Genomic DNA, 14,212 nt, shown 5'->3' with positions numbered 1-14,212 from the left:
TGGGGTTTCCAACTTTCCATCTCAGGCCAAAGCAATGTTTTAATAGAGGCTTAATTTTTATTACTGCTGAGGAATATGCTGGCAAATGCTTGACAATGCCCCCAACTCCCTACTCAAAGAAGGAATGTTCTTTACACTGGTTTGCATCATGGAGCTCAAAGATAAATTTGAGTGGCACCTGTGCAATCTCCTTGGAAGAGGAGTGGTCAAGCCCTGCTGCCAGGACCTGCAAGGCAAGTAAAGCAAAGAGGTTCTAACTGGAATAAGTGTAGCAGCTGAGGGGATGGCTCAGAAGTGGCTTGTGAAGACAAAGGCCTAATTTAATCACCTATGTCTGGCTCTCGGGGAAAAAAGCAAACGAGATAAAGCATTTGTGACCGGTTTTAAATCTACTCAACACACAACTGCCATAAACGATACATAAATCTGTAGAATCTCATTTACAATGGACAAAATGATTGGAGACCATTAAGCATTCACTCCTGGAACAAAAGTAGACCCGTAGTACACTGGCAGATAACGATGCAGCAAAACCCGTAGAGCATGCGCTATATTCAAGGATCTATTACAACTTGCAATCTCAAATCATTATATCATTATTAGGTAAAGTTTGCAAATGACTACAAAATGATTAACAAATTACAGATATTGGACTGCTTGATTCATATGAACATAGAATCAATCTCAAAGTACTTTAGCAATAGGGCAACTTGATTTATACATTCAACTCAATTTTCCAAAAATTGTGTAAATGTTCCACACCCAGCAATTCAGGGTGAACCTAAAAACACAACCCTAAAAACTGAACAGCTTTTGATATACGCAACATAATGGAGGACTTACCCACCAGCAATGGTCTTTTTACTTAGGATCTAGATAACGTGAAAAACTAATTTAATTCCTCGTGATTTACAATGACCATTCTTGGATAAGGACTATATACCCCAATTCCAGGATATTGGGACCGATCTACTTTCAATAAGGGTAAAAAGAGGGTAAAAACTGCTACCCCCTTTCTAAATGAAAATCCATCCCACCCTGTTCCACACCTCTCTAAGGGATCCAGAACATATCCACACATTCCCCTAGTCTATCAATCAATCAATCAAAGCATTTATATAGCGCACTACTCACCCGGAGGGTCTCAAGGCGCTGGGGGGAGGGGGTCCGCTACTGCTCGAACAGCCAGGTCTTGAGCTGCTTCCTGAAGGCGAGGTGGTCTTGGGTCAGGCGGAGGTGGGTCGGAAGGGAGTTCCAAGTCTTGGCTGCCAGGTAGGAGAAGGACCTTCCTCCTGTGGTGGCTCTTCGGATGCGGGGGACGGCGGCGAGGGCGTGGCTGGTCGACCGGAGCTGGCGTTTGGGAGCGTAGAAGTTGAGGCGGCTGTTGAGGTATCCTGGGCCTTGGTTGTGTAGGGCTTTGTGTGCGTGGGTGAGGAGCCGGAAGGTGATTCTCTTGTTGACCGGGAGCCAGTGCAGGTCTCTCAGGTGTCCCGAGATGTGGCTGCGGCGGGGGATGTCCAGGATGAGTCGTGCTGCGGTGTTCTGGATCCGATGGAGTCTTTTCTGGAGTTTGGCGGTGGTTCCGGCGTAGAGGGAGTTGCCGTAGTCCAGACGGCTGGTGACGAGGGCCTGGGTGACCGTCTTCCTGGTCTCGGTGGGGATCCAACGGAAGATCTTACGTAGCATGCGCAGGATGTTGAAGCATGACGAGGAGACGGCGTTGACTTGTCTGGTCATGGAGAGGGAGGAGTCCAGGATGAAGCCCAGGTTGCGTGCGTGGTCTGTGGGTTTGGGTGCGCTGCCCAGGGCGGGGGGCCACCAGGAGTTGTCCCAGGCGGAGGGTGATGATCCCAGGATGAGAACTTCCGTCTTGTCAGAGTTCAGTTTCAGGCGGCTGTTCGTCATCCACTTGGCTACGTCTGTCATCCCTTCGTGCAGGTTGGCTCTGGCGGTGGCGGGGTCGTTGGTGAGGGAGAGGATCAGCTGGGTGTCGTCGGCGTAGGAGATGATGTTGAGGTTGTGCTGGCGTGCGATGGCTGCGAGGGGGCTCATGTAGACGTTGAAGAGTGTTGGGCTGAGCGAGGAGCCTTGAGGAACGCCGCAGATGACTTCGGTGGCCTCCGATCTGAACGGGGGGAGGCGGACTCTCTGTGTCCTTCCGGCGAGGAAGGAGATGATCCACTCCAGTGCCTTCTCCCGGATTCCGACGTTGCTCAGGCGCTGTACTAGGGTGCGGTGGCAGACAGTGTCGAAGGCCGCGGAGAGGTCCAGGAGGATGAGGCCTGCTGTTTCTCTGTTGTCGAGCAGGGCTCGGATGTCATCGGTGGCTGCGATCAGGGCGGTCTCGGTGCTGTGGATGGCCCGGAAGCCAGACTGCGAGAGGTCGAGGGAACCGTTCGTCTCGAGGAAGGCGGCCAGTTGCTTGTTGACGGTCTTCTCGATGACTTTTGCCGCAAACGGGAGCAGCGAGATGGGGCGGTAGTTCTTGAGGTCGGTGGGGTCGGCTGATGGTTTCTTAAGTAGAGCGCTGAGCTCGGCGTGCTTCCAGCTCTCCGGGAAGGTGGCGGTGTCGAAGGAGGTGTTGATGATGTCCCGCAGGTGGGGTGCGATGACAGCGTCGGCCTTGTTGAAGACGTGGTGAAGGCAGGGGTCTGTCGGCGATCCGGAGTGGATGGAGTTCATTGTGCGGACGGTGTCTTCGGTGCTGATCGGGGTCCAGGCGCGGAGGGTGGATGTGGGGGGCGGTGGTTCGGTTGTGGCGTGCGTCGGTTGAGTGCTGAAGCTGTTGTGTATGTCCGCAATCTTGTTGTGTAAGTAGGAGGCGGGGGAGTTGCAGAGGTCTTGCGAAGGGGTGATGTCGTTGTTTCCGGCGTTGGGGTTGGAGAGCTCTTTCACGATGTTGAAGAGTTCCTTGCTGTTGTGTCTGAGCAAAGGACTCAGCAAGAACATCCTTGCCATACATTAAGACATGATCAAATTCTGATACCGTAACACATGCACACAGGTTCCACCATCCTCACACTAGCTCTCCCTTTATAGACACATCTACAAGCACATCTAGAACAGAACACACTATTCAGATCATGAGTGCAATATAGTCCAGATGGTCTTTAACAGCACTCACTACCTAACAATTACTTCATTCGCATTCTGTACACTATGTAATGTGCATGCCAAAGAACTTAGATGGAACCCAATCGATTTGGTTAAGACCTCATGCCACACTCCTAAACACAAAACTCAATACCTTTTTCACTATTAAGACACATAATATTAAGATACAAGACATAGTAAAATAACTACTAATGGATCCTTTTTAAATATTCAGAAGGCAAATAGGACTCCAATCTACAACAGAATGCTCACAACTCAAGTTAGAAACTATTAGTATATTACCAGTGCAAGGCCATAGTAATGCCTAGAGTGCACATCATACAAAAGACCAGAATATAAGAAATAAAAGGCCAATGCTAGAGACCAACACAGATGATACTTCAAAATTTGCAAAGCGTGTGGAAGGTCTACACACAATCGATGTACATACCATTGTTATTCAATAATCTTACATAGGTGATGGTTTTAAACACATACTGACATTCAATTGGAAGGTTCTCTCCCAAAGACACTCCCCCAAGACAAATGTCTCACGATGGGATTCAAGACTATTTACAGAAAATCCCCCTCATGAATCTTATTATTCATACATATGCTACACTGTGTGTTCTTTAGAGATCGATCCTCTGAATTGCTCAGACCCAGTTTATAGAAAGTCCTTCATAACCAAATACAAGCTAGGTTATCCCATCCACAGTTTAATGGCATCAACAAATAATACCTCATGTCTAGGGAACACAGTCGGGTATAAGGGTAATGGCGAGCATTCCCTCGGACTCATTCTCAGATCACAGCCATTGAGGTTCATTAAAACACTCAAACCATCAGTTATGCTCCAAACCTTTTATGTAAGTCTCTACCACAGGTAATCATTCTTCATTCATGAAATCACCCAGATGCATGTTAATATGCACCACTATGAACGTACAGCATTTCTTTTAAGAGCAATTTTACAAACAAATATCCCATGATCTCTAGTACATTCTGGAAAACAAAGCCCAGAGGCAGCCAACCTAGTACTGTGTAGTTTATCAAGATAACGTCAATGGACAATAGGCACATTCAACTAAACAAATATTCAACAAAATTGCATACCTAACATTTGCCCTATAACCAAACACACTCATCATTAAATGATGATTCTAAGGTGTACAAAAACCCATACCTTTGCAGGGAAGCACACAGATAGACCATAGCATTAACAAAGTCATACCACTAGCAGAAATACACTACACAAATTCCAGAGCTCAGAAGAAGAATGGTGCTCTGTTTTATCTAAAGGCTTTTGGGAATTCAGTCTTGCAGTCTCATCATGTGGCATAGACTACAATGATTTTAACCAGTATAGGTACACTCAGTGCAAATGTAAAGGATTTGCCTCATCCTGCATGGTACTACGATTGCAATAAATGTTCCTGCAGAACTCAGTGGTATCTCCTGGACCGGTTCACTGATAAAATATCGACTTCTATACCTAAACAAGTACAAAAATAGAAAATCAAAAATATCAATGTCAAAAATATAGATGTAAAAAATAGCGATTCAAATATATATTTCAAATAAAATAATATATTAAAATATATAAAATATTAATATTACCAAAATTAATTAAATGTAATATAAATTTTTACAAAACATAAATTAACTTAATTAAAAAAATAAACACAAACATAATTTGTACATATATATTTATTTTAAAATAATTAAACTATTACATTTAATTTATTTTAAAACTTTAAAGTAACATTTATATATACACAATTTAAAATATTTAAAACATCTAAAATAAATTAAAATATTAAACAATACAAGATTAATTAAACTTAAAATGCCCTATACAATCACAGTAACAGTAGATGTTAGATGGCAAAATAATAAAATTTACTCCAGTGAGTGCAACAGTAATGAAAATGGGTAGCGGAGGAGTACAAATTGCTATTCTCACTCCAAAGAGTGCAATAGTAGGGAAAGTGTTGGCTAGCAGAGGGGAAAAATTCCTCTCCCCACTCCAGTGAGTGCAACAGTAGGGAAAATGCTGGATAGCAGAGGGGAAAAAATTACTATTCCCACTCCAAAGAGTGCAACAGTAGGGAAAATGTTGGGATAGTGGAGGTGTATAAATTTGTATTCCAACTCCACTGAATGCAACAGTAGGATAAGTGTTGGATAGCGGAGGGGTAATACAAATGATTCCCACTCCAGTGAGTACTACAGTAGGGAAAATGTTGGCTAGCGGAGGAGTAAAAATTACTATTCCCACTCCAGAGGGTGCAATAGTAGGGAAAATGTTGGATAGCTGAGGGGTAAAAATTACTATTTCCATTCCAGTGAATATAAAAGTAGAGAAAGTGTTGGATAGCGGAGAAAAAAAAAACTGTTTACTAACTATATATTAAAAATAAAACAGCTTGGGTGTGCATCGATGCCCAACTTCGGGGGTTCGAGTGGGCGCCGGGTCTCTCTAACAAAATAGCACTGTACGCGGACGATGTCCTGTTATTTCTTACCGCACTAGACAGATCGGTTACTGCGCATACTGCAGATCTTTGGGGAGACCTCTGGATTGTATATGAATCCACGCAAATCTACACTGTGGGTCCTGGAGGGTCGACCAAGGGTGGAAGCATGGGCCGCATCCCTTCAATTGGCGAAGGGGGGACTGAAATATCTGGGGTCTTCTTGTCTGACGTGCCGGCGGTGTCCTGGGAACGCAATCTGATCCCGGTGTGGGACCGCACCCGGGAAGACCTTAAGGTGTGGTCCCGCATGCCTTTAACCCTATGCGGTAGGTTGGCCATCTTCAAGATGGTGGCGCTTCCCCGTCTCCTCTACCAGTTGCAGAATCATCCATACCAAATTTCCCCCCGAGGGTTCCGGCAGGTGAACTCAGCGCTGGGACAGTTCTTGTGGGAGGGGGGCATGGTGAGGGTGGCCCTATGCACTTGTTTCTTGTCTACCTACTCCGGGGGTCTCTCATCTTCAGACGTCCTCTCCTATTATCAAGCCTCATACTTGCTGGTCCTCAATGAGTGGTGGTACGGGGACAGGGGGGAGCGGCAGCTCATGGGCAGTTATCCACTACACACGCTATTACACTCTGCCGCTTCGGAGGCCCGGTTACGTGGGTGTTATTCCAAATCTGGAGGCAGGCTCTAGGCAGGATGGGGTGGTGGAATGTCTTGACCCGAGAGACTCCCTTTTGGGGCAATGGGCGTCTACCTCAGTTAGCAGCACTGCAGGGCTTCCGGGGATGGGACGCCATAGGCATCTCGGTTCTGGGGGACGTTTTGAAGGATCTGACACTCAAATCATTTCAGGATCTGCAGGAAGAATAAGGGATGCCGCAATCCCAATTCTACAGTTAATTACAGTTTAGACACGCCCTCTCCCCTAGCTTGGAGGGCCTGGAGTCTCTCCCCGACTTTAGCCCCATAGAAGCAAAGGTCTTCATGGGGGATCTATTGGACCGCAAGATCTCCTGCATATACCAAATGCTTGTTATTCACTGTTCCACTAATCTGCAGAGGCTTAAGAATGCATGGGAGACGGACGTGGGTGAACTGGAAAAGGAGGACTGGGCTGAGGCTCTAGCGAGCCTGCAGGGGGCGGCAATAGCTGCACGCCTGCGGCTGGTACAATTCAAATATTTACATAGGGTGTACTTCACCAGAGAGCGTCTGTGGAGGGCAGGAATGATTGCATCTCCGAGTGTCTCCGCTGTCAGCGGGAGGAGGGTATGCTCCTACACACAGTCTGGAGTTGCCTTTCACTGCATGGCTTCTGGAGGGGGGTATACTCCTGCCTCTTGGAGGTATTGGGTTGGGAGCTCCCCTGCACGCCGCGCTTGGCCCTGCTACATGTTATGGAGGGTAATCACTATAAGCAACACCTCTTGTTATCGGGCCTCCCGTTGGCAAAAAGGGATATTGCTGGGGAAGGCGCCCCAGGCTCCCTCACTGGCCGCTTGGAAAAATGGGCTGGATTGTATGGGGCTCGAACAGCCGGTCTTCCTTGCCAGGGGGTGCCCATGCAAACATTATAAGATTTGGAAGAGATGGGCAGACTACCGGGGTCTAGAACTGGATACGCCGCTGGAGGGAGATGTACGCTTGCCGGACTGACATACATGCCGTATTCATGTTTAAAGGGTGGTGGGGAAGGGACTTCCCGGAGAGAATGTGACCTTCGGGTGTGCAGCTACAAACTGGATGTATTCTTGTGTCATGGGCGCAATCGGGGGGGGGGGGGGGGGCAGTTCGTTATCATGCGGTTTGTCACTTTTTATAAAATCCTTTATAAAAGTCAAAAGTCATTATTATTGTGCGAAACAAGACAAAATTTGTTTTAAAAAAAACAAATATACACAATATTTTAAAAATAACAAATATTATGAAAGAATACACAATATTAATTACCTATAACGAAATACTACAAATATATACAATAAATGATAAATTTACAAAGAAATTCTTTTAAACTAGAAAATATTTACAAACAAAAAATTTATTAAAACATAAATGTATTTATTTTATACATTTTATTGTATTTCCTACCCTATACCACGACAATAACAAAACACTTCCAACATTTTTAATTAAATAATGTACATATTTAACATAATTAATAATCAATTAAAAAATGATTAATACAACATTTACATTAATTGACTCCACCCACTTCAACACTATAATATCCAAAACACACACAAACTATAAAATAATAAAACATAATGAAAACTTCTTACTATTAACAACTAATAATTAATAATTAAAATGTACTTCCCACCCTTTACTCCTACAAACACCACAACACACACCTAAAATTATTTACACAATTACCAACATTTATATCCAATTAATTAAAATGAATTAACTACGAATTATTAAATCATAAATTAAAAATAAATTACTTCCCACCCTTTACACCTATAATCACCACAACACACCTAAAATTAATCACACAATTACCATAATTAATTACCAATTAAAATGTACAACCAACTATTAATAAATACAGTACGTTACACATTTAACACTATAGTATCTCAAATAAACTAAACAAATATTAATGAATAAATATTAATCAATACATTTAATATTATTAAATAACTTCCCACCCTATTCCCCTATAAATTCACAACCCGCTACGGAACTAAAAGTTTAAAATTCAAATACATTTTACAAAATAAATGTAATATAATTAATTGACTTCCCATCCTATTCCCCTATAAAACCACAACCCGCTACAAAACTAAACGCAAAATTCAAATAAAAAATAAAAATAAATTTAATATAATTAAATTACTTCCCACCCTATTCTCCTATAAACCCACTATGAAACTAAAAGTGCAAGATAAAAAAAAAAATAGCTACTAAACCTTTAACACATATTGAAAATACAAAAAAAGCTTAGACAAAAAACATACATCACATACTGAAAAAGCTATGGGGCCCATTAGGACGGCGGGCGGATCTCCCCTGCGGGTAGCCACCGCCGGCCCAGCGGGGGCGATCCGCCTGCCATGAATGACCCCCCCCCCCATTTTGGTTTGCTGGGGGGTCCGCAGCGGACGGAAAGACTGCAAGACACCGTCATCCATATTATGATCATGGCGGGGAGCAGTCTTTTCATGGCAGCGAAAAGGCATGCAGTTTCTGCTATTGGGGGCCCGTTGTGGGCTCCCAGGGTGTTGGGGGGTGCTTTGGCATGGAAAAGGTGGCTGGCACCGCACGGTGCCTGTCACCTTGTGCTTGGCAATGCACAACGTGCATTCCCAGCATTGTGGTGGGTGGTGCTGTGAGCACAGCCCGCCACAATGCTGAGAATGGGGGATGCCACGATGGCATCATAAATGCAGGTGCGGGACCACCGCACCCCTGGCAGACGGTCACGCATACAGTTACGTCCACCATGGTAATGGCACCCTATATTTTTAACTATATTTTTGCAAACAATATTAAACACTTTGATATTTTCAAAATCAATATTACTTACCTTAAGTTGATATTCTAGACCATGATATTCTTGCTGTCAATATTTCTGACCCACGATATTAATGATTCGATGTGTGCAACTCGATATTTTTTACTCAATATTCGGTCTCTGCACCATTGTCAGTAGGACTTGGCCTGGTGCTAGCATTTGTTGAAAAAAGGCCTAAAAGATATCCCACACTTCAAACTATGAAGCTACGTACCCGGTGACTTAGCCCAACATCTATACTTCTAGGTCCACATCCATCACTATCGATACCATGGTGGTCAGACAGGGTTCCTAGGCAGCCATGGTCTAGAAAAGAACCTTCTGCAACACTGCAGAAATAATAACTTGTTAAAGGACCCAGGTACAAGGTCCAGGTACAACACTACTGCATTATAGAACAAGCACTAGGTAGGGGGCATAAACCCACTGTGCTTTCCCAAAAATCACCCATCTGCCATATATTGGCCCACCTGACACCTGATCAAAAAACACCCATACACTAATCACAGGGAATGAACACATGCCCTAGGGCACAACATCAAAGGGTTCATGCCTCTAACATGTGTTTGTTTTATTCAAACAAGGTGGAACTGGTCGAAGCAGTAGAGGCTCAGTAATTTCTCAAAAGCAAACCTTGTGTGGTGTAATTGGGTTTTATGAAAGGTATGGAAAGACATGCCAGTTCAACAATTAGGTCACACTTCAGAAGTACCTATGTTTGAACTGGAAATGTATTCGTAGAGCTGGAACTCGAGAACATCCTGGAATAAGGTATTCCTGCAGTTAAGTTAGTTACAGAACCTCTCCAGAGGCACAGGTTCACCTGATGATCAAGATACCTCCAAGAGCATTCGGGCCGGAGTGCTATAAAACGAAAGGACCACAAACCTGAGAAAAATTGACCTCACTTGCAACACCCAAATATTCAGTGGCGCGGCAAAACAATAAAGGTGCTCTATTACAAAGCTCTGCAAGCACAAATTTAGAAAGTCTGCTTCAGAGCATGGCTTGTGACAGGAATGGCATGGTGTAAACTTGTTTGGCAACTGCAGATGCAAGAGCAAGGAAAAGCCGGGGGAATTACAATGGAGACTAGAACAATTGCAAAAATGAAGAACCCTTAGGCTGTGCCTGAACGTTTTAAGAAAGGAAATATATGTGCTAGCTGATTCAGGGGGTGGAGTGGCAGGCTGTGGGAGCTTGTCATGCACAAAGGCTTAATACCTAATCAGAATGCCTTGCCTTTACGTGGGATATCTAACAGTAGCATTCTATGTAGTACCTTAGAGCTGCACAGATGCCCATGTTTTACAGGATTTCTTCAAGCCTAAAACCATGGTATTTCAAAGCATAGTAAGACGGCTATTAATTAATTTGTAAATTACAGACAGTTAGTATTGTTGAAATATGCTGGCTAAGGATTACAGTTACTTTTAAAAGTAAGTAGGTTTGAGAAGCCAAGACACATGACTCAATTTACTAACATGATGAAGTAAATGTGGAATTTAGACAAAGGAGTGCTTCAGACCACAAGCCACTGTGAAATGCAGAAAGAACATCAAAGAGCATGGCTTTGCTTTTCAGGTCTCATCCATGTGGAGTGAACTTCATGACAAGCAGTAGATTACGGACTGTTTAGGGTATTACTAAATTTACTTCTTCCATTTGTCTCAAATATTCTGCTTTGGAGAGCATCCAATTTCGAAACAACTCACATTCTTCAAAAATTATTTTATATATACATCATTAAGAATCAACTATCAACTCATTATCTAAAAGAGCACAGAGAGAAGTTCCACATAATACCAATATAAAGTTTGCAACTCTGCTGCGTATTTAGCAGAAGGCAAGCAATTTTTCACTATACATTCAGAAACTCCACATATATAACAGAGAGAAAATGTAATGGTAACTTACCCTTTCTGTCACTTTATCTACTTCAATATACATGAAGTTGAGATTTTGATCAAAGTGCTGATCTTTGAACACACCTTTTCGGATCATCTGAAATGAAATAAAGTTAACATATTGAACTCAAGCTTCACTTCCATCTAAGCAAGGTACCCATACAACAATATTGCCTAGGCATCTTTTCATTTCATCAGTGTATCTCAGTTTTGCCTTTTTAATACATTCACGTCCATGGAAGTGGTTAGGATGACAGAACACAATCCATGGCTCTTTAGCTATGTGAAACTGACACATACTAAATTGCCACTCCCTAGATTCTCTCTCTCTATATCTTCTTAGGAAGAGCATAAAAGAATAATCTACTCAGTAACACCTTTTCTGGTAAAGGCTACCTAAGCACCAGTTCCTTACCTTAGAATATTCTCCAGGCACCAGATTGGATCCGGAAAATCTTGAGCAGTTCCTCTGAAGAACTGACGTCAGCACGTGGAGGCGGCGTCTAAGTACTCCGACGACATCATCACGGCGCCCACGACGCCGAACGCGGAGCCGCAGACAACGCCTACCGACGCGCAAGGGTACTGCTACGCAAAAGTTTCTGGATCCAGTCTAACGCCTGGGGATATTCTAAGGTAAGGAATCTAATACCAACGTGTCTCTTTCAGATATAAGTTTCCTTTGTGATTAGTTTGGCGACAAAAAACACAAAGCCACGTAAAAGCCAGTGCTATTTTCATGACCAGTGTGCAGACTAAAGCGAGCTTTGTGGGTAAAGAGCCCAGTTTACAGAGCAGTGAGGATGAGAGGGTCATTGAGGAATCTGCAGTTAGATAAGAGTCTCTACCAGAAAAAAACATTACCAAAGGTAAGTAACTTGTTCTTCTGATAGAGATTTATACCCACACATTACTCACCTTAGAATAGATACTGGAGCAATACCTCCCTGGAGCAGGGGTCTGCAAACTGGCTTAGGTCAAAAGGTCCTTAAGGACCGAATGGGCAAAGATTCCCATCCCAACAGACCTGTCTGTGCATGCAATAGTGCTTTGTGAACATATCAAGGGACGTCCACGTGGAAGCTTGCCAGATGTCCAAGATAGGCACCCCACCTGTTAATGTAGTAATGAAAGCTTTTGTCCTGGTGGCGTGAGCCCGCAAGCCCTCAGAGATCTGCTTCTTTGCCAGTACGTAGCAGATTTTTATGCAGAGTACTATCCATCTTGAGATGGCTCGTTTCTGCACTGTCTTTCCCTCCTTCGCTCCGGTGAACACAATGAAGAGCTGATCGTCCACCCGATAATCTTTGGTGAGGTCAATATCGAATGACATAGCTCTTTTAGTGTCCAAACGAAGGACCTCTCCTCCTCCGTGGACGGATGAAGTAGAGCATAGGATATAGGTAGAGTAATGTTTTGGCCTATGTGAAAAGGGGTGAACCCCTTTGGAAGGTAAGAGGCACACGTCTGAGAACCACTTTGTCAGGGAAGAAGTTGGTATAAGGAAGTTGGACAAACAGAGCCTGAAAGCTCACTGACTCTCCTGGTCGAAGTAATGATCACCATGAACACTGTTTTCAGAGTCAAGAGCTGAATAGGGCTGCTATGTAGAGACTCAAAGGGAGAACACACAAGCAAAGTAAGAACCAAATTAAATCACAAAAGCACAAAAGGAGGAGGCAGGATTAAAGGTAAACCTTTGAAAACCGAGTAACGTGTGACAAACAGGGAGGGATGATCTGGCAGGCACAAGAAAGCAGAAAATGGCTGACAAATAACCTTTAATGGTGCCCAGAGCAAGGCCTTGACAGGCAAAAAAACAAGAACAAACAAGGGAACCTTCGCAAGAGGTGTAGTATGGGGGTCCACATGGCGTAAGGAATACTAAGACACAAACTTATTCCAACAGCAGGCATAGACAGTTTTTGTGGAAGGACACCTTGCTGCCAAGATAATAGCACACACTTCAGGAGGGAGATCGAAAACCCTCAACTGTCGCTGCTCAATTGCTATGCATGGAGGTGGAGTGTGCGCAGGTTCGGGTGCAGTACCCTGGCATGTTGCTGCAATAGGAGATTCTCCCAAAAGAAAGATGCTCATGCTCAGGAGTTCTGATACCAAACTCCCCAGGCCTAATCCATAGCCACTAGGATGACTTGGGCCCGGTCGGTGCTGATCTTCTTGAGAACTCTGGGCAGGAGCTGTCTTGGCGAAAGGGGTACAGGCATCCAGAGTTCTACTCAAGGTTGAACGCATCTCAGAGTGAGATCCGCTTTGGAAACTGCAGTGCTGAATTGCAGACATTGCACATTCTGGGCAGTGGCAAATAGATCGAGCTAAGGTTCACGCTAGTCTTGGAAGAGACCCAGCACCACCTCTGGATGCAGACACCATATGTGATCCGTAAAGCATCAAAGTCTAGGTTAGTCTGCCATGGCATTCAGAAATCCCGTCAGGGGTTGTACGACCACCGACGTCCGGCAACATCCAGAGGCTTAGAGTCTCCTGGTACAGGGTCCACGACCCAACCCGGTTTATTGCAGTATCACATGGCGATTGTGTTGTCCGTGAACACCTGAACCATCCTTCTTTTGATGAATGGAAGAAACACTTTCAATGCCTAACAAAATGAATGAATCAATCTCTAAAGCAGCTGCTGCTCATGTAAAGCGCTCTGATAACTTTGGGTAAAAAATGCCAAAAGAACAGCTCTCAACTCCACCAAGTTGCTATGGAGTTGAGATTCCAGGAGACACCACTGTGTGCTCTGGGTGGGGGAGAGAGAGGGATCTGCCGCTGACCCAATCCCGGCTAGTCAGCTACCAGTGAAGATCTTTTGCAGTGCCCTCCGATATCTGGCCCAGGTCGGAAAGATTCCAATGATGCTGCGCCCACTGGGACTTCAGGTACCACTGCAGAACCCACATATGCCACCGGGCATGTTGTACCAGCAGGATGCCAGAGGCCTGGACTAGCCGCTCTGAAGGATAGGCTCGAACCGCACTGTGTCCAGAATGGTTGCAAAAAAGTGAGCGTCTCAGAGGGTCTCAGATGTAACCTCGGCATGTTGATAATGAATCCAAGTATATGTAGAAGGTTCGCTGCAGTTTTGAGGTGGGAGACGACTGCCTGGGGTGAGCCCGTCTTCAACAGCCATCCAGGGGAAGACTGGAACCTCAGCAGATGGGCTGCAACCACTGCCATCAGTT

The 14,212-nt window shown here is 44.4% G+C and overlaps 1 protein-coding gene across 3 annotated transcripts in view; it reads right to left on the bottom strand.

Moving 5' to 3' along the window:
- Positions 1-14,212, bottom strand: part of PRP4K (pre-mRNA processing factor kinase PRP4K) — a 483,201-nt gene that overhangs the window by 64,022 nt on the left and 404,967 nt on the right. For all 3 annotated transcript variants that reach the window (XR_013610604.1, XR_013610605.1, XM_078688044.1), the window contains exon 14: positions 11,014-11,100. Coding sequence is in view for 1 of the 3 variants with exons in the window: in XM_078688044.1 (XP_078544170.1) it covers positions 11,014-11,100 (87 nt within the window). In the remaining 2 variants the exon portion in view is untranslated. The remainder of the gene's footprint in view (positions 1-11,013; positions 11,101-14,212) is intronic.

The sequence above is a fragment of the Lissotriton helveticus genome, chromosome 4_1, assembly GCF_964261635.1.
Source record: "Lissotriton helveticus chromosome 4_1, aLisHel1.1, whole genome shotgun sequence".
NCBI lineage: Eukaryota > Metazoa > Chordata > Amphibia > Caudata > Salamandridae > Lissotriton > Lissotriton helveticus.
This window is presented reverse-complemented; position numbering and strand designations above follow the sequence as displayed.